Raw genomic sequence first — 15652 nt, 5'->3', positions numbered from 1 at the left:
TGAATATTTGTTTCCTCTATTGTGTATTGTCAGACCTAGTTGGCATCCTATAAAGACAATATTTGTAGGGAATGTCAAGCAGCTCTTGCCACCTTCTCTTATATAGGATTATATATTCCAGATATATATACATTGAATTATATATTAATTATATATATGTATAAATTATATATATAAATTATATACACACATATATAAATTTTATGTGTGTGTGTAGATATATATAGTTTGCAAACCAGAGCTCTTTCCAAAGCTGTGTGCTGTTCTGCCATGACCAAATAATTTTTTTCTCTTCCAACAAAATGTTCACCTGATCTGTCAAGTAATTTTTTCCCTTTATGCATTTCAAAATATTTACAAATAATCTAAAATAACAAATTTTGAAACAAAATGTCATGTTGAAGGCAAAATGAGAAATGTCTGTGTTTTGAAAACATCAAAATAAAATGTCTCAGCTTCTGCAATATTGAAAAAAATCCTAAAATTTCTTAAACTAGCTTCATTTAATGACTTACCATAAATTAATTAGCTGTATGTCTAACATATTTTGAGCACCTGGAGGCACTACAGATTTGTCTTGCACTATTCCCTGCTTCAGTGACTGGTTCCAGAGTCCTGGTCAGGAAGGAAGATGTGGTGTCCACAGAAGTTTACACTTCCTGGATTTTCAACCCTTTATGTTGGGTCCTTTAAGAATAGGCTTCAAGTTTCATTTTATATCAAGGGAAAACTTTTCTACATTAACTCCTTCCCTGAATAATTCCAAGATTTGAGACTTTTGGTGCATTTCTGGTAATTGACTGCATCCTTAATCCCTTTACTTTATTGTCATGTATCTGGTTACCAATATTTTATTTCAGTAATCTGGTGAATTGCATCCACTCTGCTGCTCTTAACAATGCTGTGTGTTTTAACAGCAAACTTCCAAGCAGGTGGCCATATTTACCAAAAGGATTATTTTTATGTCTCATCTGTTTTCTCTGGCTTTTACTGAGTGGCGTTTTTGAAGGTGATCTGAGCAGATTTGAGCTTTATGCAGGTTATGTTGGTGGCACTGGCTTAGCAGGTGTTGACATTTCATTCCAAGCTAGCCAAGAAAGCACATGATAGGTGTGTTATATATCTTTTCCCTTTATATAACGTACCTATCATCCATTGCCCATTATCAGTCCATGATTTTGTTCAGTTCTGTCGTGCTAAGCAAATTTGAGAATGAGACAAGACCTTCCCACAGAAGTTCAAGGCACTTGTGTGTGAAGATTTCATTTTAACCTGTCTCTAGTAATCCCTATGTTCCTGCCTCTCACAGTGATTGTCATATGAATTCAACTTTATCTATTTTGTCCTTGACTGGAATGTTAGAATGTTATCCATGATGATATCAGTGATACTAGCTGTGGCTCTGTAGACCCTTTCTTTATGATGTTAAAGCCTAGAGCCACTAGGATGCCTAGAGGCATTCTTTGATAAACTATGTCATGTGGTCTGCACCAGAACTGTCCCTCTGGTGTCTGACTGCTTTCAAGTGTTGAGATCAAACAAGAAATCTGGAGTTTCATAGGATGCTTTCTCTCCATCTGTTGTGGTGTAACCCCAGCCAGCAGCCACTCGCTCACTCCCCACCTGCAAGATCAAGGAGAGAATGGGAAGGATGAAAGTGGGAAAACTCCTGGGTTGGGATAAAGAAGGTGAAAGTAAAAGCTGTGCAAGCAAAGCAAAACCAAGGAATTCCTTAACTCCTTGCCATGGTTAGGCAGGTGTTCAGCCTTCCCAGACAAGCAGAATGGTGGCTTGGGAAGTCAAATGCCATCACTCCAAACATCCTCCCTTCCTCCTCCTTCTCCCCACTTTATCATGATGCCGTAAGGTCTGGAATGTCCTTTTGGTCGGTTGGGGTCACCTGTCCCAGCTGTGTCTGCTCCAGCCTCCCATGTATCCCCAGTCTCTTCAGCAGCCTGGCAGTAGGAAAAGCAGAAAAGGTCTGTGTAATCCCTGCTCAGGAGTAACAACAACATTTCTGTGTTATCAGCGCTGTGTGTAGCACAGATCCAAACCACAGCCCCATTCCAGCCCCTGGGAAGGAAATTGTCTGTACCCCAGGCACAACCAGCTCGCTCTCCCTCTCCCAGCAGGAAAATTTTGAGTGTATCCCCATGCCTGCATCAACTGAGGTTTTTTTAGCCCTCCAGATTAATGATAGTCACTACAAAAGGTTAAATCTGGAAAGCTGAGGAATCCCATGTTAAAGTCTCTATGCTATTAAAAGACAGGGATCTCCCCCCTTGGAATTTCCTCTTTCATCATATTTTATTTGGAGGATCCTTTTTCCTAGACCTCGGGAGTCATTCTGTTTGTTACTGGTTAGAGAAGCCTGAGGACCTTGATTGTCCTGGGGCACAGAATAATAATGCAGTAACAATTCTGTGCTCAAAACATTTGTCTTTCAGAGTATTGGCCCTAAACTACCCATAAATGCATTGTTTTTACACTGTTACTGTGGCCAGCCTCTTGTTTTTGCTCCATTTGTTTCATGAGCATTTAATTCAAAAAGGAATCTGAAGATATGCACAGCTCCAAGTCAAATCAATGGTGGCATTCCATTAATATCTGAAGCACAATTCAAACCTTTCATAGTCTACCAAAATTGTCTATTTACCTTATTTATCTATTTACCTTATTTATTAGCATTCAGAAGTTTGTGAAAATCTTGAATGAGCTGCTCCTGCTTTGTCCCTTCAACCTTTGTGGTTTGTTATTTTGGGGTTGAAATGGAGGGCTTTGCACTTGGGAGGAAGGAAGAATTTGTCTTTAGAAGTCCTTTCAGTGCAGAGTAACCAATTACTGACTCCACATATTTTTGTTTCTTAATAGTTTGGCATTTCTGCTCTGCATTTTAAATATCATTTTTGTTTGCTTTGAAATGGTGATGGGGTCCAGAAAACAAGGTACTGGGAAAGAGCTCAGGGAATTTGAATTGTGCTCAGCCTGATTTACTTATAACTATGGACAAGTAGAGTTCTTCAATCAGTAATTTTTTAGATTTGTCTTTTTTTGCAAAACTAATAACAAACAATTTCCATAATCTGTGGTTGTGACGGCTCTAGAATAAATAACTTGTTGCCAAATGAATTAATTACACTTAAAAAAGGAACTCTGGGCAACCATGTAGTCAGAATAAAAAATCTTCCTCATGACTTTCAAGGATCCCATTCTTGCTTACTAGATTTGTAAGCAGCAAAGAAATGCCAATGCCATTTCTCAGATTAAGGACTTCTAAAGGACTTTCTTGAAAAATAATCTCATGCTATGCTTCTTGGTCTGGAATTAGAGATGAAAAAAATTGGGGTCTCTGGAAACTTGGCAGCATGGGTTTTTTGTTTCTCTAGAAAAGAATCGCAGTGCAAAATTGAATGAAGGAGAGTTGACCTGAAGTCACTTGTTGATCTGAGTTTTGCTGGTGAGATGGTCACTAATGACAAAGTGTTTCTGGTGTTTCAGCACGGGAGGCGCATGATGGTGGATCAGTGCACGACGTGTGACTGCTTCCAGTCAGCCCCTCGGAAATACACCCTGAAGTGCAGCAAAGTGAACTGCCAGGCCTGCCCAGGGGTGAGTGCCAGCCCTCTGGGGGCTCTGTTCTGGGATGTGTCCGGTGAGGGTCGTGTTCTTCAACATACACACCAGCTCACGTCTGGTACAACTCTGGGGCTTTTGGCCTTTATTCAGGTTCTTCTGAGAAGTCTTGGCTCTGTGTTCTTTCCATGGATTGGATGATAAACACCAAATCTGATCTAGATCCTGAGCACAGCAAAGATAACTTTACATGGTACTCAGCTTCACAGGCACATTTAATTGCTTATTATAGATTACTTGCCCTTACGACAATATAAGGTTTGGCAAATAATTTGCAATAGGAACTGCTGAATTCTCTTTTCTACAGTGTTATCTGTGTCTCCAGGGACTGACATTTCAGCCAGATCTCTATGCTTCAGGCCTTTCCTATGACTCTTTCAAATTGTCTAAAAGCTGGGCTTAGTAGCATTTGTTTGGTTCCCAGCCCATGCCTTTGGTGATTTGAAGTTATTGTTTCCATCAGTTCTCACTGGTTTTTGGTCTTTGCTGCTACTTTGGTGCCATCACTTGCAAGGAATGACTTTGGCCGAGAGAGCCAGAGGGATATAGCTTCCACACAACAGTGTGGCAGGATTGCCTGATTAGGTCTGCTCAATTGAGTTGTTTTCTCGCTTAGCACCAATACCTTGAGTAGAAGGAGACCTCAATGAGTTGCAGAGGCTGCAACTGTGTCTGATCTGCCTGAGTCCAAAGAGCACAGACCAGCAATTAAGTTTCACAGAAAAAAAACTTAAATGCCTCTTCCTCTTTTTCATCCTTTCCCTGGATAGTGGATGGAACCCAATGGGCCCAACCAAACCCAGGGCCTCTGCAAGTGGTGGCCATGGCACCCCAAATCCACATCCCTAACATGATCATGAGGGATTCCTGGCTGATGTCCAGGAGAGGCACATACTAATAGAGTTCCTGGAACAGAGAGGGGCAGAGTTTTTGATGAGTCAAATCTCCCATCCTGAAGTAGAGCTGGAAAAGACTGCAAATGTAGTTAAGTTTCTGTAGAGAGTACTCTCTACCAGTAAAAAAACACAGCAAGACTGCAGGCTCAAATTATTTCCTGCAACCCTTTTTCTTGAAGAATTATCAACAGTGTCCCAGCTGACCTGTTGTGAGTAGAAAAATGATATTGTGACTTCCAAATGACATCCAGAGACAGGTCAGTGGTTAGGACAACCCAAGGCCAGCCAGTTTCATGTGGAGAATGCAGCTCAGATAATTCATAAGTGTTCCACTTGTCACCTGGGCCATAAAAATGGCCTTGACCCCTTTTATTTGGTGGTGTAGCCTGTGAAAAAATGACAATCTGGATTACTTTTTGTGCTTCTAAACCCTAATACCACCCCTACTGTAAGGTTTGATTACAGACACAGGCTTCTGAAGGGGAAATAAATGGCCAACCTCAGTGCTGAGCATCTTTCTCAAAATATAACTTCCACAAAATATAACCTGGCATATCCATGAAAACAACCCAAACAGATTGAATTTGTGTGCATGTATATGTTCCCACACAAAGATACACAAATATCCATTCCTGCTGCTCAATGAAAGGAGCCAGCTCTAGAAATTAAAGGTAAAGGAATCAATATAATACATGATTAGAAAAAAAAAAAAAAAAGGGTAACACTCTTCTCCTGCTTCTTTCACCACCCACACATTTCCCAAACAGCTCATTTTCCCCATGTGACCCAAAAGTACAGACTAGACAGAAAACCCTGCAGAAAGGGCTATTTCCAGTTGGGCTTATTAAGGACTGTGAACTTGTGTTTGGGAGATGTGCAGCTACCCAAGGGAAGTTGCAGGTCTAGGAGAATATATCCTTTCCTAGCCATTGTAATGAATTTGTGGAGCTTGAGGGGGGAAAAAAAAATTAAGTAAGATACAGAATATATCTTCATCCCTATAAGGCTAGTAGGATTCACACACTTTACAGGATCTTTCCTGTCTCAAAGCTTTTGACTTCATGGTTTACCCAGATTAAAAGCAGTTCCTTGCTAATGGATAAAATTTAACAGTGCAGATGGGCTAAGAGCACCAATTCTCTCAGGAGCACCTGCTTTCTCCTGTATGTTGAAGTTGTGTGAGGAAAAGCTCTGGCAATTGAAGTGCAACCAACTCCAGGATATTCTGCTCAGGAGGGACATTTTCTGGGTCATTTTATGACCTGCTTTAGGTGCTTATATTTTTGCTAGTAGGGAAAGTTCACCTAAATAACAATAAACTATGTTTCCCCACAATGATTTAATAGTAACCCCCACCTCCCCAAATTCTCTTTCTATAAAAAACATATGGATGACATGCATGCCTTCACTAAACCAAAAAGTGTTTGTTTTCTTAAAAATGTTCATCTCATCATAACCAGCTGCTGGTTTTCTGGAGCAGCTGGGGACGTTACTGTGGAACACTTCATGTGTTAGCCCTTTCTGCTTGGTTTGGTTTTTTCCTTTCCATTATCCACTCTATGCCTTTCTGCCTCTCCACGTAGTGCTGCTCATTTTCCCATGCTCTTTTTCCTGCCACTGTTTTTCTTTCAATGCTGTTTGAGGGGCTCCATTATTCTCCTTTGCTTTCTTTATCTCCTTTTCCCTTTTGTTATATTGTACCTTCTGTGATGCTCTTTTATTCTCTTGTATTATCAAGCCATTTTTTTTTTTCTGTACTCCAAATTTTGCAGCTTAGTCACATTCTGCCCTTTCTCTGCCCAATGCTTACTGGATATTTTGCCCTCTTTTCTCCAGTTTCAGCACTTCCAACCACTTTTCCATTTCACAATGTGTAGAATTTATTGGTTTTACTGAAAAGTATTTTGCTGGCTATCATTTTGTCCACTGAATCTTTTTTTTTTTTTTATTAAACCTTCTTAAAATAAATATAGGATGCATTCTTAAGACAAAATAAACCTAGAAAAATGTCCTTCACTTTCTAGAACTACAGAAGGCAGGAAATCCCTGGCTCCTGCTGTGGAAAATGCGTGCCAACTTCATGTAGCGTCAGGCTGAGAGATGGAAGGGTTCAATATCTTCAGGTAAGTTTTAAGCACTCTTATTTATGAGTGAATGCAAATATATCATCAACTTCTGTTCATCCCCAGAGAAGTGCATTTTTCTTCTTTTTTGATTAGGTAGCATGGCATTACCATTAGGGTTTTTTTTTTTTGTATCTCAGAATAATTGATCAAGGAAGTTAATTTGTTTGTAAATGAAAAAATAGGAGACTTCATACCACAGTGCAAAATTCTAGAGGGGCATTCTAAATTCAGGAATGTTATCAAGGAACTTTAACTAGAATATGACCTCAAACAGGTATTTAGAGGAAATGAAAACCCTAATTTTAAATGTGAAATAGTTAAATTGAAAATGTGAATTTTGAGAAACTTCTCCAGTTTAGAATCATAGAATAGATTGGGTTGGAAGGGACCTCAAAGATCATCTTGTCCCAATGCCGTGCCATGGGCAAGAACACTTTCCAGTAGAACAGGTTGCTCAGAGCCACATCTAACATGGCCTTAATGCATGATATGTTCTTAAACAGGAGTGGATATTTTTCTGGTTAAACCCCATCCTCTGTTGCAAGAGACAGCATCTAAAATTTTCTTTTATTTCATTCCTGTGAGAAGTCTTAGATGGGGAGAGTATGGGAAAAGCCATGAAGCTGGGGAAGGGTCTGGAGCAGCAGGAGGGGCTGAGGGAGCTGGGAAAGGGGCTCAGCCTGGAGAAAAGGAGGCTCAGGGGGAACCTTCTGGCTCTGCACAACTCCCTGACAGGAGGGGACAGCTGGCGGGGTCGGGCTCTGCTCCCAGGGAACAGGGACAGGATGAGAGCAAACAGCCTCAAGCTGTGCCAGGAGAAGTTCAGGTTGAATATTAAATTTTTTCTTCACTGGAAGGATTGTCCAGCTTTGGCACAGCCTGCCCAGGGCAGTGGTTAAGTCACCAGCCATGGAGGGATTTTAAAAATGTGTGGATGTCGTTTTGTGAGGGACTTGGTTGGCAGTGGGAAGTTTATGGCTGGACTTGTTCGTAAGGGTTTATTCCAACCTAAAAGATTTGGTGTGGGGCTGGGGGGTGTGGTTTTATATGTATTTTATAAAGAAGTTCCTGACTCATCCAGAAGCTAAATAATTGTATATATGTAATAAAAAACAGATCATAGCCCAGACCCCCAAATCTCTCACTGTGAGAAATTTTTTCCTAAGTTAATGGAAATTTCCTCCCTGTTAAAAGCTGAAAAAGGTCAGGTTTTGGCAGTCTGGGCAGAGCTGTGATCAATATGGCCATGGAACTAACAGAAGATGATGACTTTGTTGATAAACAATGCTACTTACTAAAGATTTCTCTGTTATAATTGTCACCACCATGGTACTTGAATTGAGACATCAGCAAAAGAATATCCTGAGAAGTGTCCCCTCTGTTTCTGTGTAAAGCTAATAGCCCTGCAATCTTTCCAGGCAAACACATCCCTTCAGGATGGCTGTGACAGTCACTCCTGTAGAGTAAATGAGAGAGGGGAATTTATCTGGGAAAGGAGAATCACTGGCTGTCCTCCATTTGATGCCAGAAGATGCTTGGCTGAAGGAGTAAGTAGTGAAACAGATCCTGTGTCCAGGTTTCCTAATGGACTCTGTCATGTGTCTGGTAATTTCTGTGTACTGGGTGGGGAGCCCCAACCCTCTCCCAACACCTTGGCTAACTGGATTGGAAATTTCTCTGAAATTCAGGAAGATGTAGGTTTTCTCTGTTTTAAAATATAAGCTGGCTTTTTGTGGGACTGTGCTGACCATAATTCTGTTATGAATATGAAGCTGAATATTTAAAGTATCAAACCTTTGCAAGTGATGCTTCTAGCAATGTTCTTAGTTTGGAATCCAGAGCAAAACTGTGTGGACAGTGACACAAACTGAGAAATATACATATGAAATGCCAGGATGTTTTTTTCTCTGCCATGATGTGAGGTTAGGAAAAGGCATTTTCACATTCCTCTAGGAAGACTAAACTTCCACAACTGCAGTTGTTTAGCAGAAATAAAAACCCTGCACGAAGCATCCACCCATCTTTCTTGTGATTGGTGGTTAATTAAACACTGAGGAGCAGAGGGAGGTGTGTGTAGCACATGGGCCCCTGCTTTTGCTTCTCTGTCAGGTTTTACACATCTTACAGGTGTTTATATCCACCTATTCCCATTTTGTTGGGCATGGAAGGAGGCAGAGAAACTTTAGTAAAGTTTGTGGCCAAACCACTCAGCTCATACACATGTAACAAATGGAGGATTTGTTATTTATAATGTGGGAAAGCTAAAGATCCAATTGGGCATTTCTCACTTTGTGAAATGATAATGCATAGTTTTGTTATTCAAACAAAGATTTAGAAAATAATGCAGCATTATTATACTTAATAATTAAGCACAGGCTTGGGGACTCAAATGATATTAATGGAAAATCAGTGAAAAACAATTTACTTTTTAAACAGAATTTCTCAAACTGCATTTATTCTTCTCCTATGCCCCCCAACTAGAACTATTTCAGCTATTAAATTGGTGGTTTTCATCTTGTTGGAGATAAAAATTTTAGTTTTTTAATTAAAAAAGTCTCCAAACCTTTGCATGTAAGCCCAGGGGTTTAGTGTAACAATGGCACCATCCTGCAGTGTAAGTCTTTCTCATTTTTTCCCTTTCCACTATAGTTTTTCAATAATTTGCACCATACCTCTATTTCTGAGAATTATTTTCTGGATGGTAGCAATGAAACAAGAAACATCAAGTTTTATGGCTTTTAAAACTTACTTGACAGTTGTGATATTTCTTAAACAGATATGAGACTTGAATGCTAGTGGGTTTATCCTTCTGGTTTCCAGGAATTTATTTGTATTTAGTGTCTTTATTTTAGAAAGCTCCTAATAGAAGGTGAGAGCGATATTTTTCAGGTGTTGAACTTGCTAATAAGCAAATTACTTCCAGTTAGCTACCAGCAAATACCATCAAAAGTTCAAAATCTTCAAATTGATAAAGAGAAGCTTATTCATTTAGATTTATGATTCTGTATAATAGAGAAATCCTGGGTTTGGGGTTTATTTTTGCCTAGTACTCTGCTTTATACATCTTTTTTCAACAGAAGTCTATCACTTGTGCCAAAATTTGAGTTTTCTTTTTTTTTTAATAATTTTAGGGCAGAATTGCAAAAATTGGCGACACTTGCTGTGACACATGTAAGTAAATAATCCAGAAATCTTGTATGGAGAAGGCAGAGTGTGTAAGTACCTACATTTCCCATGGTATGCAGTGTAATGAGACAGAGCTTAGCAATGTGGTTATAATAAACCATCAAAGAAGCCCACCCTGTCTCTGGGATGCTGCTGTCATGTTTTGTCATCTAGAACACGTGTTTTGACAGTATTCCCAAGTGCTTAGAAAGAAATAGATACTCTCCACATTTTATGCAGATGTTAATTATGAATGTTTTATTTTATTGTTCATCTGGTGATCACAGGAACGGTCCTGCACAGACAAGTCACATAACCCGATACTACTGAGGAAAACACTTCATGAATAATCAATCAACTTAAAATTAATTAATCAAAAAAGCCCAACCATGGTGAGACTGATAACATATTCACCAAAAATAGTAGGGGAAATCCATTCCTATAGAACAGCCTGACTGCTGCTTAAATTTGTCAGTTTAGGGGTCAATCCTGCAACTCTTAATTTCATGCATCTTTGTGTGGATAATCCAAATATCAGTCAGGCTGTGAGAATAGGAAGGGTTTGCTTACATAAGGAAGGATTGCAGGGTTGGGTTCTCATTTCTAAAATGAATCTCTGATGCATTTGTGAGCAATAGCCTCTTAGTTTTCTCTTCTGTCGTAAAAAGTGATACTGTGGGTTATAAAAAATTTAAAAAAGATAATAAATTATTGAAATTCTCTTTTAAGGTCAGAATATCAACATCTTGTCTGTTATGTCTTTTAATTTTCTTATTTTTGCTATGCATGTGCTCATAAATAAAAGATGGCTAGCATAGCAGCCCAACACCACACTGGCACAGGAGCTGCTGCAATAATACCCCTGATGAAGGATGGTAACTCCTAGAGAGTTTGCAGCCTTTGCCTATCTGGATAATCACTGAGCTCTGGCTTGAGAGATAGAAGTCAGAAAGCTATTGAAAGACTGTCATCAAATGGATCAAACAGGTAATTTGGTTAAGGGAGCTTTAATCCACCAGGCTACAAGAAAGGAATACTCAAAATTATTTATTAACAAAAGCAGATTTTGAGATTTAAAAGACAGAGTGATGGGTAGCTCTACTAATTGTGAGTGAGTGCCAATCACTGTAATTGAGGAGAAACTAGTTCCAAATGAGCATAGATCAATGCATAGATTTATTTAACAGTTAGAGTAATTAAAAAATTATACCTCCCTGCAGCAGCAAAGGCAGACTGATCTAAGTGCAGTACTGCGTGCCTAAAACCTCCCATATTGGATGGACCTTCAAATCCTTATTCCCAATGATGTTTTGCCTGGATGTAGCTCAGATTCTCATGGACATAGATTTCATTATCTTCCAAGGTCTTGAGAGAGTCTTTCAGATGTCTCTCTGCCATAAAGAGTTGGGCAAAGAACTTCTCTCAAACCTTTGGCTCAGCAGAGTCTACAAGTCCTTGGGCAAAGGAGTTGGTTGAGGAGCCAGTTTCCCTTTTTATGTTGTGCCTTCACAACTGGAGTTTTTTAGTGTGTCTGAGGGCATTGTCCCAGTTTGTGGGAGCACACAAGTGAACAGTCATATTTTCTCATGAGGTTTTTGTGGTATTAACCACAGCTTGATAATTGGAAAAGGATATTCCTTATTTTCCCACTTAAGAAAGAAGTTGTGTCTCTGCTTCTCACCTCTTTTATCTGTTGTTCTCAGTCTCACCTGTCTTGTTAAGTCACAAGCACTTGCCTTTGCAGAGGAGGCACAGTCAACAAAAAAAGTAAATAACAGAGGTAAAGTAACTAGAGAACAAGTTGATAAGTCAGAATCAAAAAGGGGATGAAACTGAGTTGAGGCTGATGCCTTTATTTTTTTGTGCTTTTCAATTGTGTGAACACAACTGTCCTTTCAGGTGGACAATTTTTATATATGAGTGATGAAATCATTTAAAGAGAAAGGGAATTTCCAGTCTTGGAACCAGAAACGAGCTACATTTTTTTTTTAATGAAATTTAAGGTTTTAGCAAGGCACAGAGTTAATTTGGTACCAACATTCCAATGGAAAGCTGTGTTTGCTGGTAGGAAGAAGGATACCTTTCTCTTCCCTTTGTGTATGTACTTAGTTGTGCAGTTGCCCTGCTGAATTCCTTCAATGTTCTGAAATGCTTTTGTGTAGTACCTAAAAATCAGTCCAATATTCTGTTCAACATGGAAATTTCATTGGGTAGCTAGAAATGGGTATGAGTAGGAGCCTGTCTTTTCACAGAGACATAAAACTATAATAACACTACACAGAGCTGCTGCTGTCTGTGCCCAAAATACCCACTGGAAAAAGCATTGGCTCCTTCACAAGTCTTTGGATGCAGAACAAAACACATGGGAGTTCAGAAGAAAATATTCTGGATTAGTTTATGTTTGAGAATATTAATGATGAGGTTCTCTTTGAAAGCTGGGGAACAGAGTCCCTGTTCATTACCAGAGCTAATAGGAGAGTTGTCAAAGACCGGGGAAGAGGCTGGTGTTAGATGGCAAAAGTGACTTTAAAACAAAACTGTCAATTAGAAGAAACATGAGGGAAACCCTCCTCTAGTGGAATTTTAGGGCTGTAGAGTGAAATAGCCATACAACTATACATGAATCACTCTAAGGATCACACCCAGCTATGGATTTTACCAGGAATAACATTTCACTGACAGCAATTTCAGGAGTAAGGGGAAGTGAGTTACACAAAAAGCAGCAGTGTCAAACAATTTTTTTGTTTTTGTTTTCCCTTGGTAGGTGTGGAGGTGGAATGTCATACTGTAAGTACCAGACTGCAGTATGGGAATATCAATGGATGTGTGGCTGAAAAGGAGGTGCCCATTTCTCATTGTGAGGTAAATAACAAAAATCCACCTCCCTCTGCCCCAAGACCTCCCCTTTCTCTTTCCCAAAAGTAAATCTTTTCCTCCACCATGGTTTCACTTCAGTAAATGGAGCATCAGTTTCTCATTGATTGACTTGGTGTTAACCTCATTGGCACTTATTTCCTGAAGTAATTTGATTATGATGAATTTTCCCTAGTCAAACCAGCATGAAAAAAGGCACATGTTAGACACAAAGGCTTTTTTTATCCCACTCTCTTGCTTCCATCAGAAATTAATGACTCTGAAGTAGCTCTGTTAGGATTTTCTACATAAAAATAAAAGGAATATTTATCTTCTTCACATTGTGAAGCTGATTTTCAGCTCTGAGTCTGTAGTTAAGCACTGAGCCTCTGGGTTGATTAGGGGAATTGAAATAGCTATTTAGATAAATGACATTTTAAAAGGCTTTTAAACCTGGGTGCCGAGATTTGACTTGCATGCCCTATAAGCTCTGGAATTCCTCCCCATAAGCTCCGGGATTCCTCCGTTAGCCTTAGCTCCAAGCTGTTGTGTTCTACATGTCTTGTATCTTCCACAATCAGATTAAAAGTTTAATTTCCTGCCCATCACTGCTTACACCTTATCTGGCAGCATCATTTTGAAACAGGAGCACAACTTCACTTCTGGGTCTTCCTGTCTCTGCTCTTTCCAAGATAACCAAGCCACATACAAGGATTTTAATCAACCCTTGTGTACAATCCAAGCTATGGCATAACTAATAATTCTTGACCTCTTGTCCTGTCTACAAAGTTAATACTCCTTAGCCATGAAGTTATGAGTATTGATGTTTCTCCTGCAGAAGTCCAGATTTTATATTGGGAATAAACAGTATTAAGTACATTTTTTCTAAAGTCCTCCCTGATAATAATAGGATATTTTAATTTAATTAGACTAGAAAATAAGAGCACAAAGCCACCAAAGGAAATGGACTCTGACAGAGTGTTACGTGGGGCTGCTTGTTTTTACATCCTGAAGGCTTATAGCTACAGGCACTGACAGCTTGGTCTAAATTAGTTAAGTGGCCAGACAAGCAGACCAAGAAAAAATAGCACGAGCAGGTCAACAGTGGGTGTGTGGGTTGCAGAATTTGGGCTAAAGCACTTTCTGAATGCATGATAACTATGTTTGCTCAGAAGCCAACACCATAATTTTGGACATTCTCTATGAGATTTTAAATTCCAGGCTTTTTTGTATGTGTGGGTGAGCAGTTTCATCACCTCTCCTTTGCTCTGCTTATGCTCATAAGTTACTCTTTGAGCAGCACCCCAGTTTATTTTGGGGTCAGGCACCTGTTTCTGAGTTCATGTTTTACACCACAGTACAGAAGCTGGATAAAGTCACCCACAGATGTTTTGAAGGAAAGAACCAGGATGCTGAGTGCGATGAGGCTCTGTTCAAACTTCAGCGCTCTTCTTTTTTCCATTTAGGGCAAGTGCAGAAGCACCACCAGGTACTCTGCTCAGACAGGGCAGTGGGAAGACCAGTGCAACTGCTGTACAGCCACTCAGACCACCATGGTGACCATCCCCCTGCGGTGTCCCAACGGGACCGTGGTGCAGCACTCCATCCCCTCCGCCTCGCTGTGCGAATGCCGTGCTCACAAGTGCACGCTGTGAATATTGCCCAGAAGCCCAGTTGCTTAATCTGAAGCTTTATGATGGAGGAACTTCACAATGCAAGCCTCATTTTCTCTGTACACTGCCTTATCCATTAGGATTCTGAATAATTGTATTGACACAGCAAACAATAAAGCTTACCAGCACAACAGAACACAGTCTGATTCATCTTGGGGTGGATTGTAGGAGAGAGATTCCCTTCATTTCACTGTGGAAATTAATCCACATTATTGAAAAAAAACCCAAAAGGACAATCACAAATCATGCTCAGAAGCAGTTGCTTATACTTGAAGAACGTTTCCCATATAATTTAGTATTATCTGCAGAGACATTACACTTTCATTCCCCACTTCAGTCCTTAGTGACACACTGTGGACTTATCATTTTTTGCTCTTTTTTCCTCCCATTTTTTTTCAGGGAGTACAGTAATTATGGCATAAGGCTTCAGAGTAAGAGTAGGATGTTCCTGGTACACAAACAATACTGGTTGTGACTCAGACAATCAAATGTCTTTCTGCAGAGCTTATACATGTTTGTCCTGAAGCTGAATGCAAAGAAACTGTGTGTTGAGGACAGGCTGTGTAAATTCTGCAAGTCCTCAGGACTTGTGTACGGGCTTAAGGACAGCTCTTACTTCAGCCCTTGCCCAGACCAACTCGAAGAGAAGGCTCAGTGGTTATCTCCCTTATTTCCAGGTACCTGAACTTCACCTGTTGCATTTGTTCACATTTGTTCCAAAAGTTGGAATTAATTTAGATGCAGAATTTGAAGTGGCAGGTTTAATTTAGTTACTGCTGCCAGGCATATATTTGTAAGGATTTAAAATCTACTTTGTTTAGTTGGGCCGTGGAAAACAAAAGATTTTCTAGAGTGCTGTTGGTCGTGGAGGGATTTTGTATCAGTGAAGCAGTTTCATTGGGAAGTACTAATTTCTCAATACTATAAGAGAGGGAGGACTGTTATTTCATGCATGTTTTTGAAAGACAAGAATTATTTAAGCTCCTTGTTTAACTAACAATATAAAAATAATGAATGGTAGTGTGACAGGATTAAATAGGTCAAAGCATTTCCTCATCTGCAAGGAAACCTTCCTTTGGGAAGAAACAAAAACTCCTGTGCTAAAAAGGTAAGCTGTACTCCTTTCTTAGAGGAGCCAGGCAGATCCCTGCTGCTTCTCTCTTGCCAGTCAGCTGTGGACTCAACACACCCTGAATTGTGAGCCCTTTTTGTTTTTATTATTCTTTCAAGACATCCTTTATTGCTGCACAGTGGTAGAAGTGGAGGCCTTCCATGCATCTCTGTGTGTTCTGCTATCCCCCACAAT

The 15652-nt window shown here is 39.8% G+C and overlaps 1 protein-coding gene across 1 annotated transcript in view; it reads left to right on the top strand.

The window, feature by feature from the left end:
- LOC116995813 (von Willebrand factor-like) overlaps positions 1 to 14476 on the top strand; it is a 120754-nt gene extending 106278 nt beyond the window's left edge. Inside the window, exons 47-52 of the mRNA XM_033058812.1 lie at positions 3499 to 3609; positions 6554 to 6652; positions 8074 to 8202; positions 9787 to 9826; positions 12585 to 12682; positions 14140 to 14476. Of these exons, the coding sequence (XP_032914703.1) occupies positions 3499 to 3609; positions 6554 to 6652; positions 8074 to 8202; positions 9787 to 9826; positions 12585 to 12682; positions 14140 to 14328 (666 nt within the window). The 3' untranslated portion in view covers positions 14329 to 14476. The remainder of the gene's footprint in view (positions 1 to 3498; positions 3610 to 6553; positions 6653 to 8073; positions 8203 to 9786; positions 9827 to 12584; positions 12683 to 14139) is intronic.
- The last annotated feature ends 1176 nt before the right edge of the window (positions 14477 to 15652 follow it).

This window comes from Catharus ustulatus, chromosome 4, assembly GCF_009819885.2.
Source record: "Catharus ustulatus isolate bCatUst1 chromosome 4, bCatUst1.pri.v2, whole genome shotgun sequence".
In the NCBI taxonomy this organism is placed as follows: Eukaryota; Metazoa; Chordata; class Aves; order Passeriformes; family Turdidae; genus Catharus; species Catharus ustulatus.
This window is presented reverse-complemented; position numbering and strand designations above follow the sequence as displayed.